At 47.9% G+C, this 24,387-nt stretch overlaps 2 protein-coding genes across 3 annotated transcripts; both read right to left on the minus strand.

Annotated features, from left to right (window-relative positions):
* Window positions 1-1,580: 1,580 nt before the first annotated feature.
* Window positions 1,581-7,383, minus strand: C13H5orf15 (chromosome 13 C5orf15 homolog). Its single transcript, XM_072348613.1, has 3 exons — window positions 7,243-7,383; window positions 3,875-4,470; window positions 1,581-3,267 (listed from the first exon to the last, which is right to left on the minus strand). The coding sequence occupies exons 1-3, from the start codon at window positions 7,340-7,342 to the stop codon at window positions 3,136-3,138; spliced, it is 828 nt and encodes a 275-aa protein (XP_072204714.1). The 5' UTR covers window positions 7,343-7,383; the 3' UTR covers window positions 1,581-3,135.
* A 256-nt stretch (window positions 7,384-7,639) lies between these two features.
* VDAC1 (voltage dependent anion channel 1) lies at window positions 7,640-22,064 on the minus strand. Of its 2 annotated transcripts, none has more exons than XM_072348392.1 (9): window positions 21,931-22,064; window positions 16,266-16,335; window positions 15,651-15,700; window positions 14,908-15,060; window positions 14,765-14,817; window positions 12,891-13,118; window positions 9,888-10,038; window positions 9,351-9,408; window positions 7,640-8,623 (listed from the first exon to the last, which is right to left on the minus strand). In XM_072348392.1, the coding sequence occupies exons 2-9, from the start codon at window positions 16,330-16,332 to the stop codon at window positions 8,532-8,534; spliced, it is 852 nt and encodes a 283-aa protein (XP_072204493.1). In that variant the 5' UTR covers window positions 16,333-16,335; window positions 21,931-22,064; the 3' UTR covers window positions 7,640-8,531. The 2 variants fall into 2 exon arrangements, with proteins under 2 accessions (XP_072204493.1, XP_072204494.1); XM_072348393.1 differs by lacking the exon at window positions 21,931-22,064 and adding an exon at window positions 21,497-21,628.
* Between the last annotated feature and the right edge of the window lie 2,323 nt (window positions 22,065-24,387).

The raw sequence follows: 24,387 nt of genomic DNA on the forward strand, positions 1-24,387 counted from the left end.
CCCCTGCGCACCCCTGCAGCGCTCCGTCCTGTCCGCTCTCAGCCATCGCAGCTCACTGCACGACTCCTCAGCCAATCGTGGCTTTCAAATCCCCCGCCCAAAGTTCTGCCCGCAGCCGCCTCGAGCCGTGCTGGAACATCTGCTCCCTCCGTGGGAGCCCTGCAGAGCAGTCAGAGCAGTCAGAGCTCCCTTCCTCTCCTCAGCCTTTCCGCCGTGTTTGTAGCACGGAACAAAGCCCGCACCTCGCACCCCTTCACCTCCCACAACTCTTAGACAAACCTCGTGCTCCCTGCACGCAGCTGAGCGCTATGGGCTGCTACTGCAAGAACACTGACCCAGCAGTACTTTAGAACAGCCGATGTCCCGGATAGTAAAAGCAAAGTTTCTTTAACCAACCCCAGTTATTTCTTCCTTCATTTCACAAATCCCTGCTGATGAGAAGCTACACAAACAGCTTCACCCTTCCCCTCGAGAAGCGCAGTCAGAAAGCTGACTTACTCCTGCAGATCTGATATCGTATTCCTTTTATCAGAACACTGATGGAAGCCATAATTCACCTTAACATGAGCAAGGCTCCTTTCTTCAGTAAAGGAACTCATCAGCCATCTCTTGTTGGTAAGACCTGGCATAAATCTGTTTGCTTTTTCCTCTATTTGATCTCAGCACTGTATGAATTTTTCATCGCCTGCTCCTTAATTTTCCACAAGCAAATTCAATTAAAGAAATTAAAAAGCAGCAGTTCAGCCCTGATTACCTCATCAGCAAATGGCTCTTTTATTGCACCAGGGATGACACCTGCCCCTCTCTGCTGTGCTACTGGAGTCCTTACAGAAGTGGATCACATGAACCCTTCCCCCTTTGATTGGTGCTATCAGCACACCGAGCCACCCAGCCAATCCATTGCGGTGCCTCCCCTGCACAGGCAGCATCCCGAGGGTTATTGTGAATGAAGAGCCTTCCTTGTGCAGCAATTAGACAGATCAGTGTGATGGGAAAGGTGTTACAAAGGAGGTATGATGACAAAGGATCAGCACCATAGAAAGGTGCTAGAAAGGAAGATTGCTCACCTGCATCAGAAGGTTCTCAGTTCACAGGGGAGAGCTTCACCAAGGAGGGATCTGCAGGAAGAGATCCTTCCCCAGCAGCAGTCAGCCCTTCAGTGAGGTCTAAGAGGTGCAGCCAGGCTGCGGCCCTTCCAGTCACACAGCTGAACTGCCCTCACCTGTGCTCCCAGGGCTGCCTGGGACCCAGCAGCTCCACACACAGCGATATCCCACCACCAGCATTACATAAATTGATGAGCTGAGACACATCCACAGACCTTCTGCTCCACTACAGTCAGAGAGCACTGAGCCTGGCAGTTGGGGCAGCTTTGTGCAGCCACCACCAGCCCCACACAGCCCCAAGCACTTACAATACGTGAGCATCCCAGGAGCGCATCTGTTCAGACAACCTCCAAATGAAACGCACTGCTCAAAGGTTTCAGATGAATGTTCATTTCCTATCATTAAAACCACTCAGAATAGTTTCCCTCAGAGCTGTTGGAGGTAAAGAAAGAGCCTCATTAATGAAAATGCAGATTGAAAAGGAAATTTCCTTTTACTTGTGAGACAGAGAATACAAAATAGCACTCTGGACATGCTGCCCAATCCCAAGTTGAAGGAAGCTCGTTACCATGAGGTTCTGTACAACAAAAAAAACCCACAAACTTCTTATTGTCATTTATTTTAAAAACCTTCTTCAAAATACTAAGTGATACAAGTCCAAATATGATACAAATTGCTGCAAGAAAAGATTCCGGGGGTATTTTGTCTGTGCTTTACTTTCTGGTGGTTACGAAAACAAAGCATTTAATGGCAGGATTTACAATCCCAGCTCTTCATTCTTCAGGCAGGATCGTGCCTTTGGGTTCCTCATGCCAACAGCTGCCCATCTTTTAGTCGTCCCTCCCCAATGGCACATCCCTACTTGAACAGCCCATCATTAATGACGGGGTTCTGCTCCGGCGTTATTTACATATTCATCAACTCGAAAACAAAAATCACCAACAGAATGTACAGAAAACTACGATTTCATATTTTACAACTCATGAAAACATAAATAATGGAAGTAGAAAAGACGAGGTTTGAACAGAACTGACCACCCTACTGTACCGGTAACTTGCTTTACGCTGCTGCGTGGATGTGAGTTGCTGTCTGCAGAGCAGCAGTCCCACACACCGCTATGTTCATCTGCCTGTCACCTGGGTCAGAATAACAACAAGACAAAGCATTCTTTACTCTCGGCCCACTCCTGTTTATAACAAACCAAACCTTTTTCCCAATGGGTTTAAAACTCAACAGTAAGCTTTGCTGTATTGGAAGCCCGTCAACAACCTCTACTTTAGTTAAGTTTACTGAACAAGGCTTGTTTTCCATTCATTAATTTCAGAAGAAAATGAAAGTCGTTCCCATCAGTCGGGCAGTCACAAAGCTGCACACCTTCCCACAGACCAGGAGCGTTCTGAACAAGCAGGCAGTGTGGAACTTCTGAAGTCAAATGCTTTCTACCTCATTATCTTTAAATGACCTGCTGCATGAGCACATACAGAAGTTATGAAGCCGTCATGCCAGCTATTCTGCTCAGAATAGGATCAAGCTACGCAAAGCCAAAACAGAACCAAAAAAGACATGATGAAAGATCTGCAGCATCAGGGTTTGAGCACGGGAAAAAGCAGTTATATTTTAAGTTTGCACTACAGCGAGATTTATGAGCCATGTAAGTGATTAGCAAAGAGATACTAATTTGATTTAGTGATGCCAAACTCATTAATTTATTAGACCTAGAATATTTTATGCTTTTTTTTCCGTTTGGATTGGTAGTAAGATTGCTCCAGACAGAAACGAAGAAGCTTAACGAATGGAAACAGCACTGATTATTAAACTGCATCTCTATAGCTGATCTAAAATCTGACCAAAGTAGCAAACAGACGCGTCGTGCCCTTGATCCTGCAGGAGATTTAATCTCAAAAACACCCAGGTCCAAGAGGCTACCTCTCACTTCAGTACAAGTGGCATGTTTAGAATACCTGAATATCATTACATGACTAGGCAGGCAAAGAGTGATAAAGTTCAGCAAACTCAAATCACAGTGCTTTCAGAATACGTAGTCATTAGTAATTTTCAGCGAAGGCATCGCTTCATTCACGTTTTGATCTAAACGATGATATTCTACTGTTCTGGAGCACAGCCCATCCCTCCATCTTCGGCTCTGGACCAATAAGAAGATCTGAAAGAAAAAGCAGCCCATTTACATGGTGGTACGGAGAAGCATTTTGGTTTTGATAGCCAGCTTAACAACTGTATTCACACCACAGCACTACTCAGTTATCCTGGCAGCAATATTACTGCTGCTATAAAACACAGCACGAGTAGTCAGACATTTTCACAGCATCCTTGCCATCAAGTCACCCGCTGACAAATTCAGCTGCAGTTTGACCAAACACAGCACTCAGCCCATAATTCCTTCAGGACAGATATCTGTGTAGCATCAGTGGCACTGCACGCACTGTTTATAATCCTGTGCAGGACCAAGATCACCTTCACGCTGCTTTGCTCAGCTCTCACGTCTGGAACTCAGTAATACACACTACCAGTGTTCAACCTGAACTGATTATCAGTGCTATCATTTCATTTTCCAATCTAAAATGTTTGATTCAAATCATTTTCATTAGAGAGATAAAAATGACAGTAATGATTCGTGGCACAACTAAGCTAAGCGGTCAAAGATTTCATTTTCCAAACAGCTCAGCTCCTCCTCCAAAACAGTTTGAAGGCAATACAACTTTGTTTTAAATCCTGGAGTCATTTCTCTCAACCCTTCAAAGCACACTTACCTTCCTCTTATTGTGATAGGTGACATACACAACAGCTACTAAGAAGGCAACTATAACCAGGTGAAAGAAGAAATGGCTGTCCTCTTCTTCTTCCAGCCCTGAGACAGACACATATTTTATCTTCTCATCCAGCGACTTGATCTCCTCATTGTAATTACTGATGGTGTCAGAGTCATCATCTTCTGGCATTTCCAGGAGGTCTGGGTTGTACCTGGAATTTGATGTCATTTCAAAAGTATCGTAATCATCTCCATCCGAGTCCAGAATTTCTTTTTCTATGGGCGGTGAACTATTCAGTGCATCTTTCAAATCTGTCAGAAGATCTTCCTCCTCAATTTTAGTATCCTCAGAAGCATCAACATCCACCTGAGGTGCAGGACTAGCAGTCGTCACACGAGAAGCAGACGGCACCGAATCCTCTTTCGCTGTGGATGGTTTTCCTACGGTCACAGAACTGGTTTTAGCTGTTGTGGGGCTCGTCTCCTTTTTTGCTGGGGTTACACTCTGCCAGCTGTCTGTCAGATTTTGGGAGCTGCTTAGTGTTTCATTCTCATTTCCAGAAGAAATATTTTGAACCACCTCTGTTCTTGCAGCACCTGAGGAAGGGATGAGAAACAGACAATATTAAAAACAAGGCACTAACTTCAACTATGCAGACATCACTGCAGGCACGGAGAAGAGACAGGCAGGATAGGTTTCGCACTGCAAAGCTTCTCAAATTCATACACAGAAATACACAATCCTGTGCTTCAGCAACTTCAAAAGAGAAGCCTTAAGTGAGACAAGAACAATCACCTGAAGTGCTCACTTACTGGATAAGTGTGCCACATTCACTGTGCTTAATTCCCAGAGCTGGAAGGTCAGAGATGTGCCTTCGCTCCCCTTGTAGGTTTGTACAGACCTGATCACTTGGTCACCATTTTCCCTACAATCACAGCTGTCCATCACCAGGAAGATCTGCAGCAGGAAGTAACACGCTGCAAACCTGACCTGTTTGCTCTTTTCTGTTTATTTCCTTTTAGAATTATTAAAAAAATGGCTACTTATAAACTCCCCGATCAAATCAATGAGGCACCTTAGAAGCAAAGAACACATTTAGAATTTCAGTAGGTCTCTTAATGGGAGAACCACACTTGCCTTGTATTTCTGGCACATCAAACTTTAAATAAAACAAGGAACAAGACTTCCATTAAGTGCTCCCTGCCTCACCGGAAAGTTACAGATCCTAGAACTGAAGCACTGAGCCAACTGCTTGTGTCAAGTTACTCTCAAATAAAATAGTATTCAGGGGATACTGAACCACGTCATTCACGTAACAGATATTTACAGAGGTTCAGTTACAACACTTCTTGCTTGTATGGTACCGTTTTCTAGCATGAATTACCCTTTAATCAACCACAGAACAGAGAAGACTCATCCCACGTGAACCAGACATGATGGTTTCTCTACGCTTAAGCCCCAAATCAGCTGCTCTACCTTTAGAACACTCGTCACTGCTGAAGAAATCTTTAGTCCACACCAGAATATCACCATTAACTGTTCAGCTCTTGTAGAGCATAAGCTTAAGGAACTCTGATCTCCTCCCAGGAATCAAACCAGTTAATTGCACATGTGGAGGTAAACGAGAAAAGGCAGCTGCAAGGAAAGTCTCACATTTACAGTTAGCTGGCTTTTAACAGACAAATCAGTGCTATTAATTTACTCAATTTAAAACTTCACAGAGGCAAGAAAATACTGGATGCAAATTGTTTCGTTGTTACTATTTGTCTCTCATTCAGAAAAGGAAGGAGAATCTCTCCCTACAAATACTCCACTGCAGTTTTTGAACCAAGTCGTTCTGATGAACATCTCCCTCTTTCTCCAGAAGCTGTTTCCTTCGTTAGATAGGGAAATGAAGAGCACAGTTCACAAACATTGCTCATCTCAGTGCTCACCCAGAAGGAAGAGCAGGAAGGAAGCAGATAAAGCTTCTTTGTACCTTTCCCATAGGAAGGGCATGTCAGCAACTGCCCAGTAACACCTCCACATCCCCAGACTGTGATGTCAGAGTCACACAGATACAGTCAGTTAATTCTTTGGAAGGCCGCTCGCATCAAATTAAAATACACATGCTATTAAAAACCTGATCAGCAAAGCAAGGAACACTGCTTTATTTGCTGCACCTATTCTCATAACAAATAAGTGAGAAAAATAACTTCCTCTTATTTCTGAAAAACGTTGGCTCTTTAACTGGAGTGGCGGGCTTAGCACTGAAACCAGCACCGATTGATGAGATCTACTCAAAACTATTTAGCACTATAATGGGTGGTTGCACTGCTTGCAGTTACACGACACTGTCCCATGACATCAGGCACGGTGTCTGGCCTCCAGAGATGCCTTATCTTCAGAAATAGGTATTAATGTTTAACTGTGGTGACAGATGAACTAGCAAACGCTGCTTGTAAAAACATCTGACAGGGTTAAAACTCACTCCCAGGGAAATGTACTTTTTAGACAGCAAGGTGACTTCTGGCACTAAAAGCTCTTTGTTTCCTACAGTTTTCTGTTCCCCACCCACCAGGCAGGCACAGCAGCTGTGGGGACACTGCAGCACTGGGGCAGGACAGGAACCACAGGTGCAGAGCAGCGCCATTCTGTCCTTCAGATGCTCTCTTCACCACCCAAGCAGCAGCCCACCTAAAACAAACAGCAATTCACTGCCTCTGAAACGCGTACTTCTTATTGCTAAAGTTGGCCTGTGGGTTCAAGAGACCGAACTAAGCATCAACAGCAGAATAACATTAACTTTATGAATGCTGCTCCAAACCTCCTATTTTATAGCATCAGCCCAAACCACCGCAGGTGGGGCAGTAAAGGTCCAGCCTCCCACCCACGGCCATTCACTGCTGCCTGATGAACGCTTCTGGATGCCCACCCGGCTGTGAGCTCAGCACATCGCAGCAGGGCACCGCAGTCAGCTCCGCTGCTCAGGGCTGTGTCAGCGCCACATGCCGGCCCCGCTCCATTGCCGGCAGTACCGCACCGCTCACGGCGCTGACTGCGGTGCAGAACGGCGTCCTGTGGCTGGGAACGACTCCTGCCCACTGCCGCACCGCGCTCTTCGTATCTGCGGCCCGTTCCGTGTCAATAAACGGCCGGAGCGAGCTGCGTATGGGGAACAGCGGGAGAGCAACAGGGCACGGAACAGCCTTACGACACAACGGAGAACACTCGGGAAAGCAATAAGGGAAGGAGCGCGGGGCGGCAGCGCTCCCGGCGGTTCGGACGGGACCGGACCGGTTTTTAGGCCGAAATGTGAAACCGGATAAAAGAAAAACAAACCCACAAGTGCGCGCCCCCAGTGCCCGCCCACCCCCTGCCGAGCTCACCGGGGGTCTGCAGGCCGCGCTCCGCCAGGGCCCAGCCGCACAGAAGGAGGAGGCAGAGCGCGCGGCCCGCCGAGCAGCGCCCATCGCCGGCGGCCGCCATCTTGCCGGGCACTCCCACAGACGTGGCGGCAGCACCGCCCCGGCGCCGGGAGGGCGGCGCGCATGCGCAGAAATGAAGGCCTGCTCGCGGGAGGTGGAACCACCGCGCATGCGCCGTGCGGGAAAATGGCGGAGCGCAGCGAGGCGGGAACGCGGCCAGCTCTGACAGGAGCAGGAGCGGCCTTCCCTCAGCTGCGGGATGGCGGCGCGGCCGCTGGTCTTTAATGGCAAAAAGCAAAAGCACGGAACTACTGCAGGTCCACAAAGCGATGGGCACAGCTCATACACGAAGCCAAAGTAAAAGGTGATGATTCAATGTTTTATTCAAGTTGGGTTTGGTTGTTTCGTCTCCGGTTTGAGTAGTGTCAGGTACAGCACTTTGGGGTCTATTTCCACACAAAATGGAAGACTCTAAAAATGTACCCATTTAATTGCTAAAAAAAAAACAAACAAAAAACAAAAAAACAAGTGGTAATAAAACAAAAGTCCGTTTTCAATTTAGTGACGCAATTACGTGATTGCAGGTACAAACACTTCCCTGATTACGGCCCTGTCTTACAAGCCTTCCATTCAGTGCAAGGGAAAGGAACCACAGCACAGGACAAGGAGTATCGGCTGAGTCACATCGAATCCTTCTCGGCAACAGAGTCACACAAAGTAGACGACCTAAAGCGTTCTGGAGACAGCTGGAGGTGTAAGAGAACCAAACGAGACGAACCATTGGTGAAACACCCAGGAACAAAAAAATTATCCCTTTTTCCAGGCAAGTTTGCACATTCCACAGTGAATTGAGGCCTTCAGAACATTTTGCATAAGGAATTAACAGTACAACAGTGGTCTGCAACTCTTGACATAACAGTTCTTGTATCACGCTAACGTATTCTTTGTGCAGTCAATATGTTAGTAAAGGTAATAATACCTTCCCTGCTTGCTATCATGTGGCAGCTGACAGATAAGATGGGCAATAACATCCCAAAACAGGAAAAAAAATAAAAGCCTGGAATTTGGATTTCTTAGAATGCTTTTTGTCTCCATTTCTGAAACATTTTAAAGCTTAGCTGTCTTTAACCAGGACTAGCAGGACTGATACTTAGCATTACTTGCATCCCAGACATACAACATTGAAAGGTACACTATATTCTGAAGGTAGCTATGCTGTATTCTCAAATTAACGATTGTAGAATCTCTCTTTATGCTTCAAATTCCAATCCTAGACCGAGTTTGTGACCACCTGCATTGACATTCTTGCCATCCAACAAAGCTGACAATGTCAGCTTGATACCTGCAGAGAGAAGCAAGAGAGAAGACAATGATTAACACTTGGAATGAGCTTTATGTTCAGTAACTGCAGTATCTGCGTTGCTGCTGTAACTGGACTTTTTCAGGCTGTCAGCAAATATTAAATCTTTCTGAATTCTCAAAGTCAGGATAAAATAAACCAGGTAGATTTTACTTTTTGTCATATATGTCAGTTACTTTTGTCCAAGTAACTACAGCTCTCAATGAGTTCATTGCCGGTGGCCTACAGATGAATCTAAAATTAGACTCAGGTATAATGAAAATCTGGGACCTTGACGCTTATTCACCCTTCTACACCTCTTTAAAACACTGGGATGAAAAGCCCTGAGCCAAGCCTGATGCAGTAATCAACCTGCTTGGTATTGTGGCAGCAGATTTTTTAGACTACATTGAAACCAACTGGGCAGCTGGCAAACTGCCCTCTTCCTGGACCAGCAGGCCTTGGGAACATCACATTTTCAGGCAAAGAAATGACAGGACTTGGTGTTAACAGAAGAGAACCTGATGGACAGTGGTTGGTGGTCTAGCAGTTCTGGTCCCAACAGACATCCCAAACTAACAGAGCAGTCTGTGGAGACGTTCACCACTGGGTTGGCACACAGAACAGCAGCGTTACGAAACCAACCACATACTATTGCAGAAAGCCTCTCTGATATTTCAAGACTGAAATACTATTTGTGTATCTCTGGATTTCTTCTGCACAGACTTACCTGGCTTTAAAGTCTGAGTGTATCCCAGCCCGATCAGACTGGAGTTGTTCACTTTAGCCTGGATGGAGAAAAAAAACACATGTAAATCATTTGTTATCTTCCTTCAGAACCCTTCCCACTTGGAAATTAACATCATGCTTCAAATCACACACACAAAAATAATCTAGAGTTCACTTTCACTGTAACTTAACTGCAGAATCAATACACTGATAGTCCACATCCACGGTCACTGAAACTGTGCTATAGTTGGCCATGTTTGTAATTTTTGTCAAAAATATGGACTGGAAATTTCTCCACTGTGCCCAATAAATACGATAAACCATTCTGTCTGTATCAGCTTCGAGGGAACTCCAATAATTGTGTTCCCATGTGGCCAAAGGGAAGACCAGCAGAGGCATGTGCCAATGGAATCGGCAACGGAATTGGCACATACCAGCAAACTGCCTCCAAAGTACTTTACTCATTGATGTAAAGTTGCTTCACGTTTCTACTACAAGAAACTGGTTATTCAAATGCTTATAAATGTTTGGCACTCACAGAAAAAGAGGCATCTGGGTCAATGTGATACTTGGCTGCTATTCCAAAGCGAGTGTTGCTGTTACCAGCCGTCCAAGCAAGATTCACAGCAGTTTCCAGTTTATCGTTCACCTTCTGGTAAATGGAGCCTCCAAATTCTGTTCCATCATTCCTGGAAGGAACACAGCAGTGCAGGCTTAAACTGCATCCCAAAGCAAAGCAATCATCTTTTGCTTTTCTTTTTCTCCAGTTCGATCTCTGTTTGCACAACATTCACTTGCACCTCATTTAATCTCTCCGTAACAGCAAAGACTTTGGCCACATAAGCTATCAAAAATAGATTAATGGTGACAGCCTCTCATTTTCCCCGCTCTGTAGGCAGGAGGTCTTAGTAGAAAAGGCATTTATTACTCTCTATGAAATAATTGTGTTCCTAGACATGCATCTTCCTGGTGTCCAGAAGGGGCTGCAGCGCCTCGTCAGCCTGCTTTTACCTGACACAGATGAACTGCATTGTAAGTGAAGATGCCAACTTAACTACCGAGTCTACCAGCTCTTACAAATGAATACCACATTCAATGGCCTTCGTTATAGAATTCTCTGGTCTTGAAACTGAAATGAAACTCAGTGGGGTTTGCAGAGAGCTGTGGCCAACCACAGAATGATGGCAGCCCACAGTCTGGCTACCAGGCAGCAGAACGTCCAGTTAGTGCTTAAACCAGGGATACACAGGGAATAGAATGAGGTAAATGAAGTGCAAAACCCTGCAGTGCCCAGGTGATAAAAATGGGAACACATAATTTGTACAAGCACTGCAGTCCTTCTAAACCAGCGAGCATCTGAACCTCCATTGTAACTCATTTTCTTCACAGAAGATACAGATCCATTGCACAGAACAGCTTTACACCACAAGACCTTTGCAGATTAATACCTAGTATTACTTCTAAACATGAAATGAATGGGCTTCAATTACTGGACAACAGCAAACCATCAGTGACTTTAAAAGGCCACTTTTACCTCTTAGGCACAGCGTTGGTTCACAACAGTTGCACACTGACAGCCTATTCCAAAGCTGAAGCCATAGCAGCAGCTTTTCAAACCGTCAGAGCAATTCTTCCAGAAAAAGGCTACAGCACTTCCTTCAGCTAAGAGTGAAGCTCACACAGAGCTGCATGTGCTTGGCTCTCAAGAAAAGGAGGAGTTAAAAGACTGAGGAGAGCTGGTTACACAGGCAGATTTTGTGCAAGGTTCCCATACAGCTCTGTCTTGACCTGCAACATTAGCGGGGGGCGGTCTGAGCTAAGCTCCAAAAGAAAGGAAAACCATATTAAAAACTAGAGATTATCCAGCCCTGCCTTCCTTTAGTGATCATGTCTTATTACATTAGTTTAAAGTTATTTTAAATAAGTAAGTAAATCGAAGCTCCCTTTAATTCTAGTCACAGTAATGGCACTTTTCATGCATAGATCAAAAACATTACCCCTCTATGGAAATGCAGATATTAAGGCACCATTAAGGAAAGCAACTTGCTCAGGCCCCTGGCTGCCCTGTGAAGCAGGCAGAACAGAAGGTGATGCTTCGAGCCCCACCTGGTTCATTCATCAAGCATGCCGCAGCACCCTTTTGATACACCGAACTGCCTGGATCTAATGACCCAGCACGCCAGTCATGCAAATTCCAAATACAACAGTTTCCTGGATTTTACGTGCTTCAAAGTTGAATGAAACACACCAAAAGCCCCCAGCTAAGCCATTCATATCGATAATTAAGAGTTCTGTTCATATCACACACATTTTTGCCTGTCTGTTGTTAGAGTACGAATACTAAACAAGCAAACGAGGCACCCTCTTGAAGATCATCCATCATCCACCCATAGTAACAGTGACCACATAACAGACCCTCAGGGATCCAAGGAACAGCAGCAGGGGCTCAGATCCCACTGTAATGCTCTGGTGTTATTTCCTGCTGTTGCTTTAATCAGGAGTAATAGTAATGACTGCATTTCATAGCAAAAGCCAATCGTACAATGTTTTGAACTACTACAGCGTGACAAAGTTGAAAGCCATTACGCCTGAAGGAATAGCTCGTAACTGCTGAGCGGAGGGGAACCCTTTATATCGGTCCGATGAAAGTTTTCTGCCCACATTTTTGTGCTTTGGCAGTCCTTCAAACACTGCCTGGGCTATGAAGGTTCACTTGTTCTGTACGGCAACTTCCTAAACCAGATCTCTGCGAAACAGAGTGAGACAGAACAGAAAGCCTTTGAAGCAGCAGCTCCGGGAAAGCAGAACAGTTGTTCAGCCCTGAAATGGGAACAGCCTGCAACAGCTCTGCTACATGCAAAATATGCAGTTACCCAACGGAGTGGTAGAGGGGTGGAGCAGGGATTGCTTCATCTTAATTAGAAACAAAACAAAAAAAGCCTGTCTTACTGCAGACATGAATTGATTGTTTTAAGAGGAACAGGAGGCACAAAAATCAAGTTTTCGAGGAATTTAATCCTGGTTTCTCTCCGCACAAACATTCAGAAAACACCAATGCTTGTGGATTGAGATTATCAGGAGCTGCAGTACTAAGGCAAACTTTTCAGTCATATCCCTTCCGATCTTGAAGCTAAACCAGTCCGTATCTGTTCCTCTGGATCCCCTCTGTCTGTTACTGTCACCCTCTGATGAAACTGCTCCTTCTACAGATGAAACCAGCACAGTTAGTTCAATTGTTACATGTGCAAAAGGGAAGCACTGCTTTTACTTCAACATTCACAGACAACATTTATGAAACCCGCTTGTTTCCTGATTTCACAAAGAGACTGCAGCAATCACTGTGTGTCGGACGGATGGGCTATGGATGCACCCACACACACGTGGAAAGCTAATGCAACTGTAAAACTCAGCTTCCCAAGTGCAGAAGCAACATCAGAGCCACCTCCCCCTCTTTTCCAGTTTTGAAACTCTGCCCCGTCTCTGTTCTGGAAGCATCAAAATGCTCTTAAATTCTTTTTAATGCCCACCCTCCAATACTTACACGTTAGTGTGAAGCTGGAACTCATCCGTCTGATAGCCGACAGCAAAATTGCTCTGGGTTACTCTGGACTTTGCTGTCTCAAAAGTCATTTGGTAACCTGCCAGCCAGCCCTCGTAGCCGAGCACCAGGGCTCCTCGTATCGAAGGACCGGCGATATCAAAATCTATGTCGCAGCCCACGTTGATGTGTTCCCTTTTGTATCCCGTCTTAATCTTAGCACTCTTTTTCCTAAAGCAAAAAGAAAGAGTCACATCCTTGTACAGGCACTCTCAGGTGGCAATTCAATCAAATCAGTTACTTTAACTCCGTGTAACAGATTTCAAAGACAAAGTATCCGTGTTTGGAGAGTCATATGATACATCGCCTTCTTAAATTCGGAGTTGTGAGACTTTCATTCATCTGCAAACAAGTGTATGCAATCACATGCAGTGCGGTGCTTTTCTGAGCTGCATCCTGCTGAGCAACAGCACCATGTGCCAGCCTTGAAGTGACAAAAGCCAATCCTCACCACAGTCTGATTTCTCAGTAGTTCAGGAGTGACAAGGGAATAACAGAAACCAACAGTTTACAGGTTTGCCACCGACAAAAGTTCACCTTTTGTCCCAGACAAACAGCTTTTAGGCAATCCTGGCTACTGCGTCACTTCATTTACTCTGCCAGACAACAGCAAAACGCTTTTTTGCCTCCAGCTTCCCAGGGGAAGGTCTGAGCTGCTAAGGAGTCAGGCTGCTGCAGCCCCCTTTCCTCCCTATGATGCATTACAGCACTGCATGCTTACAGCCATAACAAAGGCTAATTGCAGAAACAAACTTTCTCAAGTCACTTCCTTCTTTTGGCCTTCCTGACCTCTTGGCCAGGATCATTTACCAAATCATTGACTGAAATCCTTTCAGAAAAGTCAGGCTGATATGAAACTTCTAATCAGCCGCCCACTTCAGCTAGCAGAAAGAGTCCCACCATCTGCAAAACAGGCTGTATCAGACCTGCAGAGAGACCGCTGTCTATTATTATTATTTCTGACTCTGTTATTTATCAAGAGCAGCAGTCCCAGAAATGGCAGCATTAACTCGCCCGCAATTACTGCAGAAGCTGAGAAATGATTATCAACAAAAACTGGAGACTATTCTGCTTGACAAATGCAAAAATATCCAGTTAATTCAGAGTAAAGAATGGGCAGCAAGCAGTTGGCAGCGGGGAACGTGACATTTCAGGCAGGATGAAGTCTCCATTGGGACTACAAGCACTGCAGCACGCTGCTCTGAGCAGCTCATTGCAGACCGTTTTGTCTCACTGGCAGCGCTGATTGCAAAAAGATAATCAAGAGGGGACAAAAAATAAACCAGCATACAGCCCTACAGATGCTGCTTAATCCCTCTGGCCCACATAACCGTGACATCCAATCGCAGGGTGCAGCACCACGGCACTGTGCGGCCAGCAGGAACTCAAGATGACAAATTCAGCTTGGGAAAAGAGCCCAATTACTGTGCCGACCTATTAGAGCCGCAGCCAACTGGCTTGTGGAGCTTGTTAAGCTTTGCATTACAGCTGATTTGTCTGGCATTTTTATTCAGGCAGGAACGAAGTGCTCGTTTTCTGACATGGCCAGAAGTAAGCAGAAACAAAACCTTTCCTTCCGACTCTGACTGTGATTTCCAAGTTACTGCATTTCAAGGTTAGGGTTAGAGAGCGATCGTTCATTTTAAGAGTGAAACGAAACATACATGATTTCACTGTGCATAGGCAGAGCGTTAAATGCCTCGATGTCTTTGGGCAACAGAAGGAGTAAAGAAGGCAGTATTTTGGGAAATTAAAGCAGGAGCAAAAAAGCTTTTTTGTGTACGTGTGTGTCTCTCTGAAGCTTACTAACATCTTACCCAGTGTTAGGTGAGAAGGAGGAGTCAAAAGTCAGCTTCAGGCCACGTGCAAGCTGAACAGAAAAGAAATGCACTGGTTGGATTTCTAGTCAGACACTGTCACAAGTGAATCTGGAAGCTGCTTGTTTTAAGCTCAAAGTTACCCGGTCTTCAAGAGTGATCTCAGTTCCCAGCGTGTTGTCAGTGTTCCACTTCTCTGTGAACATCAGCCCATTTTCCACCCATCGGTATTTGGTTTCCAAGCTCCCACTGACTTTGCTCGTTTCTGAGTTTGCTGAACCTGAGCTTGTGAATTCCTGAAGAGGAAAAAGAAAATGATATGTATCACTGTTGCTTGTACCCATGTGATGACTGATCCTTGTCGAATTATTAGACATTGTAATTCGGGACAGTAAGATCTGCATCTTTCTCAAAGGTGTTTGCAAGTCATTAATATCAATGTGCCCACAGAAACATCACAGAGAAGGAGCACTGCCTGCTGAAGGGTGTGGGGCAGAGAGGAGATGATTCTTCCCATCAGCATAACACAACATAAGCAGCCCGTATGAGAGCTCAGCGCACGAGGTGTATCTGTGAATGGGCACACAAGGGCTGCAAAGACTTCACAGAGATGCTCTAAAGATCAGCTCCAGCACATGGTTATGTCACCACTGAACATGTTTGTGTTAAGCATGTGCTTAGAAGAACAGCGCACAGCACATCCCTGCAGAGCCTGCTCCAAGTCCTGCACAGAGCTGCACCATAAAGGCACGGCAGCTTGCAGGGCTATAACATCTGAAAGCTGATATGGGGAGAACGAGGAAGACACTTCTATTTTTAAAAAGGAATAGAGGGCAAACATAGAAACATCGACATGTTTGGGATCCCAGCCCCTGCCCACACTTACCAGTCCATTCTCAGATTTTGTTTTCAAATCAAGTTTTATTAACCCAAACCCTAGAAGATGAAGGAAAACATGAATTATATATAGGTTAATTTGAAAAGCACGCCTGATTTACTCCTCAAAGCTCCTCTCTAAACCTGCTGCCAACTATTAAAACAAAATAAAACATAACAAAAAGCACAACATGGGTGCTGAATCCCAAGCTGTAAAGCAGCAGCTCACACAGCTCACGCTGCCTTCAGACAGCACTGCCTGCAGCAGTCCTGCGACAGCACCAGGACCAGCCTAGGTAAGAATGCCTTCATTCATACTGAGCAGCAGCGCTTTCCCTTGGAAATTACTGACATCAATAGTCCTATTCACGATGGATGGAAGCAGCCAAAATACAACACTCTGTTTGCTTTCAAAGCAGACAACAGACCTACGGGAACACAAAGATCTTTGTGCCAGCAAGAATAAGTCACCTCCCTTTGCAGGCAGCCATGGCAATGTGAAGGTAGGATACAGGAACCTTTGGATTCTAATGGAAATTAGTGCAATATTTATCGGAGAAAAGTAACAAAATCGTAACAGTTTCAAGAATCAGAGAAAGGTGAAACTTAATTTGGCTTTATTTACCATATCCTTTGGTGAACACATCTCTGGCAGACTTGCCCAGATCAGCATAAGCAGGTGGAACAGCCATTTTCTGGGGGGGAAGGAAAAAAAGAGGGCACGGTTACTGTGTTCAGAAAGCTGTTTGTTTAATTTGCTTAAGCAAAAAGCCATTAAACCAAATTCCTAAGTTTCAGACAGTTTTATTTCCTATCTAAACCCATCCATTAAATACAGCCTGAAGAAAGCAGCTACAGCAAATGCTGAGGTTTGAGTTTGCCCTTTTGCTAAGCGATAAACACGCATTTACCACTGAGGATGAGAAACACTACAGAGCAAATACATTAAAAAGAACCCCCAAAACCCACATATAAGTCGCCCATGACTTTCCAAAGGGTTCCCAGTTGTGCCCTTATCAGTAGAACCACACGAATGAATAACTTTTTGATCAGCTTCTAGGAAACGTGTCTCCCATTTCTTGCAACCAATCTGTGCATTCTGATGCAAAGAACTAGAACCCCAAGGTCATCTGCACAACAAATGTAACCAGCACAGACATCCAGCAGCTGCAACTCCCACCCCTCCCTAACTGACAGCAGCAAGTGGCTAACGTTGATGTCAGCAGACTCAACAAACAGGCATCCTGCACCTTCCATTTTCTTCGACTCAGGAATTGCTGTGAACAGATACAGTTTCTCTTTAGCCATTGACCTGGAGGTGTTTTTCTGGGGAAAAATCAAACCTGTTGAGAAGAAGGAGGACTGAATGGATGCCACTCGTGATCCTGAGAGGAACAAACCAACCAAACCCATATTCTTTTGTTCTAAGGACACAAAGTGAAGTGATGTGATGTACACCTCCTGCCTTTCTATGCAAGACTTCATTTTATAACAGTGAAGACGAACCACGCGTGTAGAGCTGGCCCTCACTGCACCACCATTCCAGCCAACCTGAGCTGCACACTCTTCCCTTCAGCCACGAGCAGAGCTGCTGGCTGTGAGCACCAGGGATGCAGCCTTGCCCACAGCCTGCAGCCTCTTTGGGCACGTACCACCCCACGAGCTGCAGATAGGCATTCCTTTGGGCAGCTGCTCGGCCCAACAAGCCGTTGCCTGTTGAAGCAGGATATTGCTATTGCATAAGTGAGGAATCTCTATCCTGGAGGGAACAAACTGGATCTGGTGGCTGAATCAAAGCCAACGATGCTCACAGAACACACTGAAAGCAGAGCACATGCTGCAGTGCAGCTTCAGCTGGGAACACTACCTGCATGGAATCACAGAATCATTAAGGTTGGAAAGGAATCCCAAGGTGACTGAGTCCAACCCCAACCCACCCCACTGTGTCCCCCAGTGAAACATCCCCATGGCTCTGGAACACCTCCAGGGTTGGGGACTCCCCCCCGCCCCCAGCCAGCTGTGCCAGTGCATCACTGATCTTTGGATCACATCAGGCCTGAATGTCTCCATTTCTCACAGATCCATGAACGCTGGGATTTACAGTTAGCAAGCACTGCTCTCTACAGGACAAACCATCTCAACCGTGGATCAGGTGTGATTCTGGAAACATAAAACCCGCCTTTAGAAATCCACCAATGAAGAAACCAAGTACTAACAAACTTCTCTGAGGAGATCCTCTGCTCCTCACTGAGGTCCCCAAGAGCACAGCACCATGAGCTGGAGATCACAGCCTGGGGCAGAGCTCAGGGGCACTCATAGGGCCCCCAGCACAGGGTATGGAGGGATGGGTCACTAAGGCTGAGGAATGCATCTTGCCAGCCAGAGCAGCCCAGTCTCAGGAGAACCCTCTGATGGGTATTTCCATTTAGCATCATCAAAAATTCACAATGCTAAAATCCCTCCATCTGGCAATCAGACCACACTGCTCCTCCAGCTGCACGTTGGCATCTATCAGACGTATTTTACCAGCAGCCCCTTTGACTCTCTCCATAAAAATCAAACTATTTCCTTGAAAATCGGAAGCCTTGTGAGTTTGGGTTGGGCTGAGCAGAGCGTTGGTGCTTGCCAGGTGGGCAGGCCAGGTCAGGCTGCAGCACAGACAGGGCTGCCACGGGACAGCAGGAGATGCCGAGATCTCCACTTAGGCAATTACTATAATTAAGGGACAATACTGGAAGCCAAATCCCTGTTGTAAGGCAAATCAGGTAAAACAGAACAAGGCGCTTGCAATTGAGTGTGTGAAAGGTGATGAAATATGCACGTGCTGGTTAACTTTGCTGTTGTCATCAGCAAGAAGAAAAATAATTATTTCTGTTTGCAAGGGCTAATCAAAGCCTCTTGTTTAACAGATGGAAAACAAAACTGATTACATCCTGTGTGAGTGCAGGTTGGAAGACAAGCATGCTTAGCGGGGATTCAAACTCTTAAAGGATCAAGGCATGGCCGTGGCCAAGTGCCCTTGCTTTTCACCAGTAGGATCTCAGCACATTAACTCAGATTAGGGTAGGAGTGAAATGAAATCATTGCTCTCATCCTTCTCCAATTGTGCAAGTGTCTCAGAGTGACCACATATATCAGCTGCGGCACAAAGCAGACCAAGGAGATTATGTACTACATGCTCAAGTAGTAAAACATTTCCATGTTCCTGAATGGGTAGCGCTGCCATGCAAGTCGTGACTGAGGCACCCGCAGCCCCAGCCAAGATCTCTCTGAACACAAGGCAGCCCTGCAGAAGGAATGAAATATTTTCCAGTGTCACAGATGGCAGTTTCACTCTGCAGTGTGATTCTGGGGATGAAATCAAACTCGGCCCCAGCAGACAGCAAGCCATCAGGGCGCCCTTTGCAAATGTGAGTCCATCTCTGTGATCAGTGAAACTTAAACGAGGGGAGGAGCTCTCCAAAAAATTAAGAATATAACCAATGGACGATTAAGCTTCCAAGAAAACAACGGGAGTCTATCAGATTTGAAGCTAAGAAAATAAAAAGGCTGGATTTAACATTACTCTGGTCACGTTTTTCCTAATAAACTCGAACCTGCGCAGCATTCCTTGACTGATAACCATAGGTCTAAATGCTTCTGCTCCCATGAGGATGAGCACTACAGCTCTGGCACGCAGCAGATGCCAAGGGATGCATCCCTCTGACACGTGGGCTGGGAGGAACTGCATCGGGCTGTGACACCAACCATGCTGCTATCACCACATGAAGGTCTTCCGCCTCAAGACCAAAAAACCTGATACACTTCCTATTCAGCTCCTTTATGGAAAGAAAAACTATTCCTCAGTATGAAGTAGCTCTTAAGCACGTTTCTGGGCTCACAGATATGCAGCCATTTATTTCCCCATACGGTTTATCAGCTCAGTGTGTGGGCACAGCTCCCTGCCCTGCCCGGTGCTGCACTCACTGCTGAGCCCAGCACTGCCTGTGCAGTTTGGTTTTTCCCACCCAGATCTCACAGCCGTTGGAGCCATGGTGGCAGCGTGCTCTGAGCCCCAGATCTGCAGAGACGTGAAAATAAATGAAGCCACCAATCACCCAGGCAGTGCCATTGGGTCACACACCACGTCCGGCACGGACACGAGCTTTTTGGGATGCCTGAAGTTTGTAAACGCTCTGCATTACAGAACAGAACACACGATACGATTCTCTGCCCCAACTTGTGCTGTGCCATCACACATCCACAGAGCTGCATGGCTCAACACTTACAGCCCTGCAGTCTGCAATTTCATTCATGCAGGTAATAGTGAAAACGTGCGGCGTCCTTGTGATGATCTACAGCACCTGCAGGAACACAGCCTTCCCACTGCAGCTTTGCTTTCAAACTACGTACACCATGGAGCAGATTTCATTTTTAAGGATGGATTTATGCCATGGATCTGTAGCACAACAAACACTGGAGCAGAAGGGAAATAAACAGCTTAAAAGCAAACGTAAATACTGTGATTTAGTCTGAACTAATATTTACAGAATTAAAGAAAGAAAGAGTCTGCTCTTAATTGCACGGCTATAAATTATGAAGAGTGTTGTACCAAACCCCCTAATTAAGCGATCACACATAAATATCAGTTCCACAGAGCTGGGGATGCCGCAGCCTGCTGTAGCTGCTGTTTGCATTAAAAGTGCAAGGAGGAAGAAGTGAAACGCTGTGCATTGAATTAAAAAATGGCAGTAACTCTCAGCTCCTTCCAGCTGCCCGCAGACCAGGAAAGGAGCAGCACTGCTGTCACTCCCAGCAGCTCAGTGCCATCCGTGCACTCATGGGGGCACAGCTCAAACGTGCTCAGGGACACATCCCTGGTGCCTGGCCCCTCTGCAGCAATGCCTCACATCCACCAATAGGGGTGACTAATTAAAACAACACCTCGTTGTTCGTCCCAGCACGTTTTGACACCTCGCTCTTCCAGCACCAAAGAAGAGCAATATGGGTTCTCTCCCTGCAGCACACATAGGTGAGGATCACCCTGACTGCATCCCGTAGGGACGAGGGGACATCACTCCTGCTGCCAGGGCAACCCCATTAATGCCCCACATGCCCATTGATGTCCCACACGTCATCACATCCCACTCAGACAGTCCCAAACAGGCTGGAATAAAGGGTGCAGACTGTGGATACGTGTAAGCTTTCCACAGAGCATGCTGGGTGTGGGGACTATAGCAGGTTGCCTTCATAAGGCCTTTTTGGAAGGAACTCTGACCAGATCACACTGATTAAATTCCCCGAGGCAGACAAGTCACAGAATCATTAAAGTGGAAAAGATCATCCAAGACCATTAAATCCAACCCCAGCTCCACTGCGCCCACTGACGTGTCCCCAGGTGCCACATCCCCACATTCTGGAGCACCTCTGTGGATGGTGACCCCCGCTCCCTGTGCGGCCCGTGCTTGTCCATCACCGATGGAAACTGCTCCTGACACCCAACCCGAACACTCAAGCACCCCCTGCACAGAGCAGAAACCTCCAAGTGCTCCTGATCGCCATCACACCGCGGTGTCAGCATTGCCACGGACATTCCCCACAATATTCCCCGGCGGGTCAGGCAGGATGAGTCAGCTCTGCTTCGCCTTCTGACGTTTTTCTCTCTTTTTCCTTTTTTTCTAAAAGGAGTCGGACGGACTCCATCACCCTCCAGCAGGAGTTGTACCCAGCGAGGCTGTGACGAGGCAGAATGGAGGCAGCTCCCCACCGCAGCCTCCCAGAGCTCCCAGTGAAAACCCGACTCCTGCACGTTCCCAGACGGCCATTTCCCCCCACCGCGAGAACAGAATTTGAAGAACAAACCCAAGTGAAACCAACCAGCAAAGGGACGCGGCTCGGCTGCTCCGGGCTTCCGAGGTAACCCGAGGCCACCGGGCTGCCCCCCCGCGTCCCCACGCAGCCGGAGCGGAGCGGGGCAGGGCAGGTGCCGGGCGCGGCCACCGACCTTCGCTCTGTGCACGGGGCAGCGCAGCGCCGCACCGGGAGCCCCGCTGCTCACACCGCCCCCAGCCGCGGCTCCCGACCCGGGGGGCTCTGCCGCGCCCGGCCTCAGCTGTTACGGCCCCGGAGCCGCGCCGTGATTTCGTAACAGGGTGCCGAACATTACGTAAGAAAACAGTTATTCCCGATGTGACGCGCCTCGGAGGGCAAAAAGGCGAACCGCCACCAGCTGCCACCAGCACCACCCGGCGCCGGCCGCCCCCACACCACGCAGCGCGGTGACCCGGCGCTCCGGACCCCCCTCGCCCTACCTGGCCCCGCCGCGGCGGCAGCACCGCGCGCTGCGCTCCCGCTCCCGGCGCCGCCTCGGGCTCCTGCGGCCCTCCCCGACCCCGTCCCTGTTCCGGCCCCGGCCCGGCGCCTCCCCGGGCTCTGCGGTGGCGGCTGCGTGACGGCGGGCGGGGACGGCGGGGAGGGAACAGACGGCGGGGGCGGGAAGGGGCGGGCTCTGCCGCCGCACCGGGTGCCGGGAGCCCAACCCGGGACTCAGCGGCACCGAACGAGCCCGGTTAGATCAAGGGTTCGCACCCCCGAGGCACCTGCGTAGCGCGGCGCTCAGCCCCGGCTGGAAGCTGCGTTGGGTTGGGATTCCCGTTCCCGCAGGTCGCCGGGCGGGCTGTGAGTCAGCAGGCAGCGAACAGCCCGGGGCACGGCCGGCCGCGGGGCGTGGAGATGCCCCGGTGAACGAGGGCGTTGGGCACCTTTTAGAACTGCCTCTTGGAGACGTGAATCGGCCTCAGCCGGGGCCGTGTCCAAACTCACGTCCTCCCCGTGACAAAGCGCAGCAAAGCCCTGCTGTCGGAAAGCAGCAGGTGCCGAAGCCGGGCTGCACCCGGGCTGAGATAGGAACCCGTCCTGCCGGGAGCTCCGAGCGTCCCGCAGAGATAAGCAGCACCGCAGCACCAACCCGCCCGAACTGCCGGTCCTGATACCGCCCTTCTAACCGCGGCACAAGGGGAGGGGGGTTGTCAGAAAAGTCGCTGCAAAGAGCCCACATCCCACCCACGGCAAGGTTCTTTTAGGGTTATTTCTAATAATGATTCCTTGCCTACTTTTTCTCCTTCGCATATCAGGGACAGATAGCGAGGGGCAGCACGCTTGCTTGGCTCACCCCATTGCTTTCCCAGCAGCACTGCCCCAGAAGTTTGCACAGCTGTGGGTCACAAGGAGATCAGAGTCATCTGCTGGAAAACAAACCCAGAGCACTCAGCACTCAAGAAAGGCACCAGCATAAACCAGGGCCCTGGGAAGGCCCCTCTGCAGGGCCTTAACACAGCCCCTTAACGCAGCCCCAGAGCTGGGCCGTGAGCCCAGAGGCGGCTCAGCTCATCCTGTGTCTCAGTCCTGCACTGGGGTCCAGGAGTCACTTCTGCAGTTCACTTCATCCCCTTTTTGGGGGTGGATGAGCATTTCCTATCAGATCAAAGCAGATCTAGTTTCCAGTTGATGGAAAGCTCCCATGTCTGCATTTGAGCAGAACTGTAAAGGCCATAAGCAAGCTGTAAAAGAGCAGGTGTGGGAACACGGCGTGCTTGGCAAGGAGCACATTTCTTGTCTGCAGTCAGGGAGCATAACAAAAAGAAAGAACACAAGAGAACACTGCAAAGCACAAGTGGAAGAGCCGAGATCCTCTATAGAGATACAGTCAATTCCCTCCATCTTTTCCTAACTCGCGGGGTTTTTATATCCCAGAGGACTCTTCAGCGAGGGCCGGAGATGTCTGCGTGATGCAGCAGTGGGTGAAGGAGCTGCAAAGCGGAGATGCTCCGGGAAGGACCGTTGGCTCCGCTTTCCGTAACGCGCATCTGCCAGAAGATGGCAGCAGACGCCCTGGGATGGAGCTGGCAGCGCTGACAGCTGCTCTGCAGGGCTCTATTTTCCCTACACTCTATGAGCCGAAAATTGTGCTGGTGAGCGCCGGATAATCGGGGATTACACCGCGTGTCCCCAAGGGGAAAATCTCTGCTCGTGACGCCACTCGATAGGAAAGAGAGTCCATCGGCAGGATGAGAACACTTAGATATTTCAGGCACCTTGCTTGGACATCAAACCCCTCAAACTTTGCCTGCTGTTTGGGTAACGCTACGTCTTAATTTCTTGGAATAACAGAGAACACATAAAGATGGATTCCACAAGTAATGAGACCCCAGGTAATTCACACACAAGGTCCAGCCAAACATTTCTTGCCGCTGGAAACTTTGGCTCTTGAGCACCCAGAGAGGTTTGCGCTTAGTGGAAAACCCAAACCTGTTCCTCTCTTTGTTACATAAACCCATCAGCAGGGTTGTTTCTCAGCTCTGTGCCATATCACCAGTGCTGTGTGGCTGTGACTCTGTGCTGGGTTCAGTTTCATGCTGTGTGAACAGGGAATAAATGTAAATCAGGCACAAAGCCATGGGATCAGCACCCAGGGCCATGTGCCCGCTGTGCCCTCATCACCTTCTGGTGGTGCTCAGCTCCGTGTCTGTTTGGAGCAGTAGTGGTTCTGCACAGGGCATGGGACAGACAGCCCTTCTGTGTGTCAAAGTGTGCTTATTCCCATTCAGTTGTCACCACCCGGGGGCAGGAAGCAATGCTTTCATCCATCCTTTTAACATGGCTAACCTGTGCAAAGCTGTGTGGTTTTTTTCTTCTATTTCCAATAAGAACAATCTGCCTCAAATGAAATTATGAGGGGAAAACACTGCCCAGACGCCCCATGTTGTGAG

Source organism: Excalfactoria chinensis, chromosome 13 (genome assembly GCF_039878825.1).
Source record: "Excalfactoria chinensis isolate bCotChi1 chromosome 13, bCotChi1.hap2, whole genome shotgun sequence".
Classification (NCBI taxonomy): Eukaryota; Metazoa; Chordata; class Aves; order Galliformes; family Phasianidae; genus Excalfactoria; species Excalfactoria chinensis.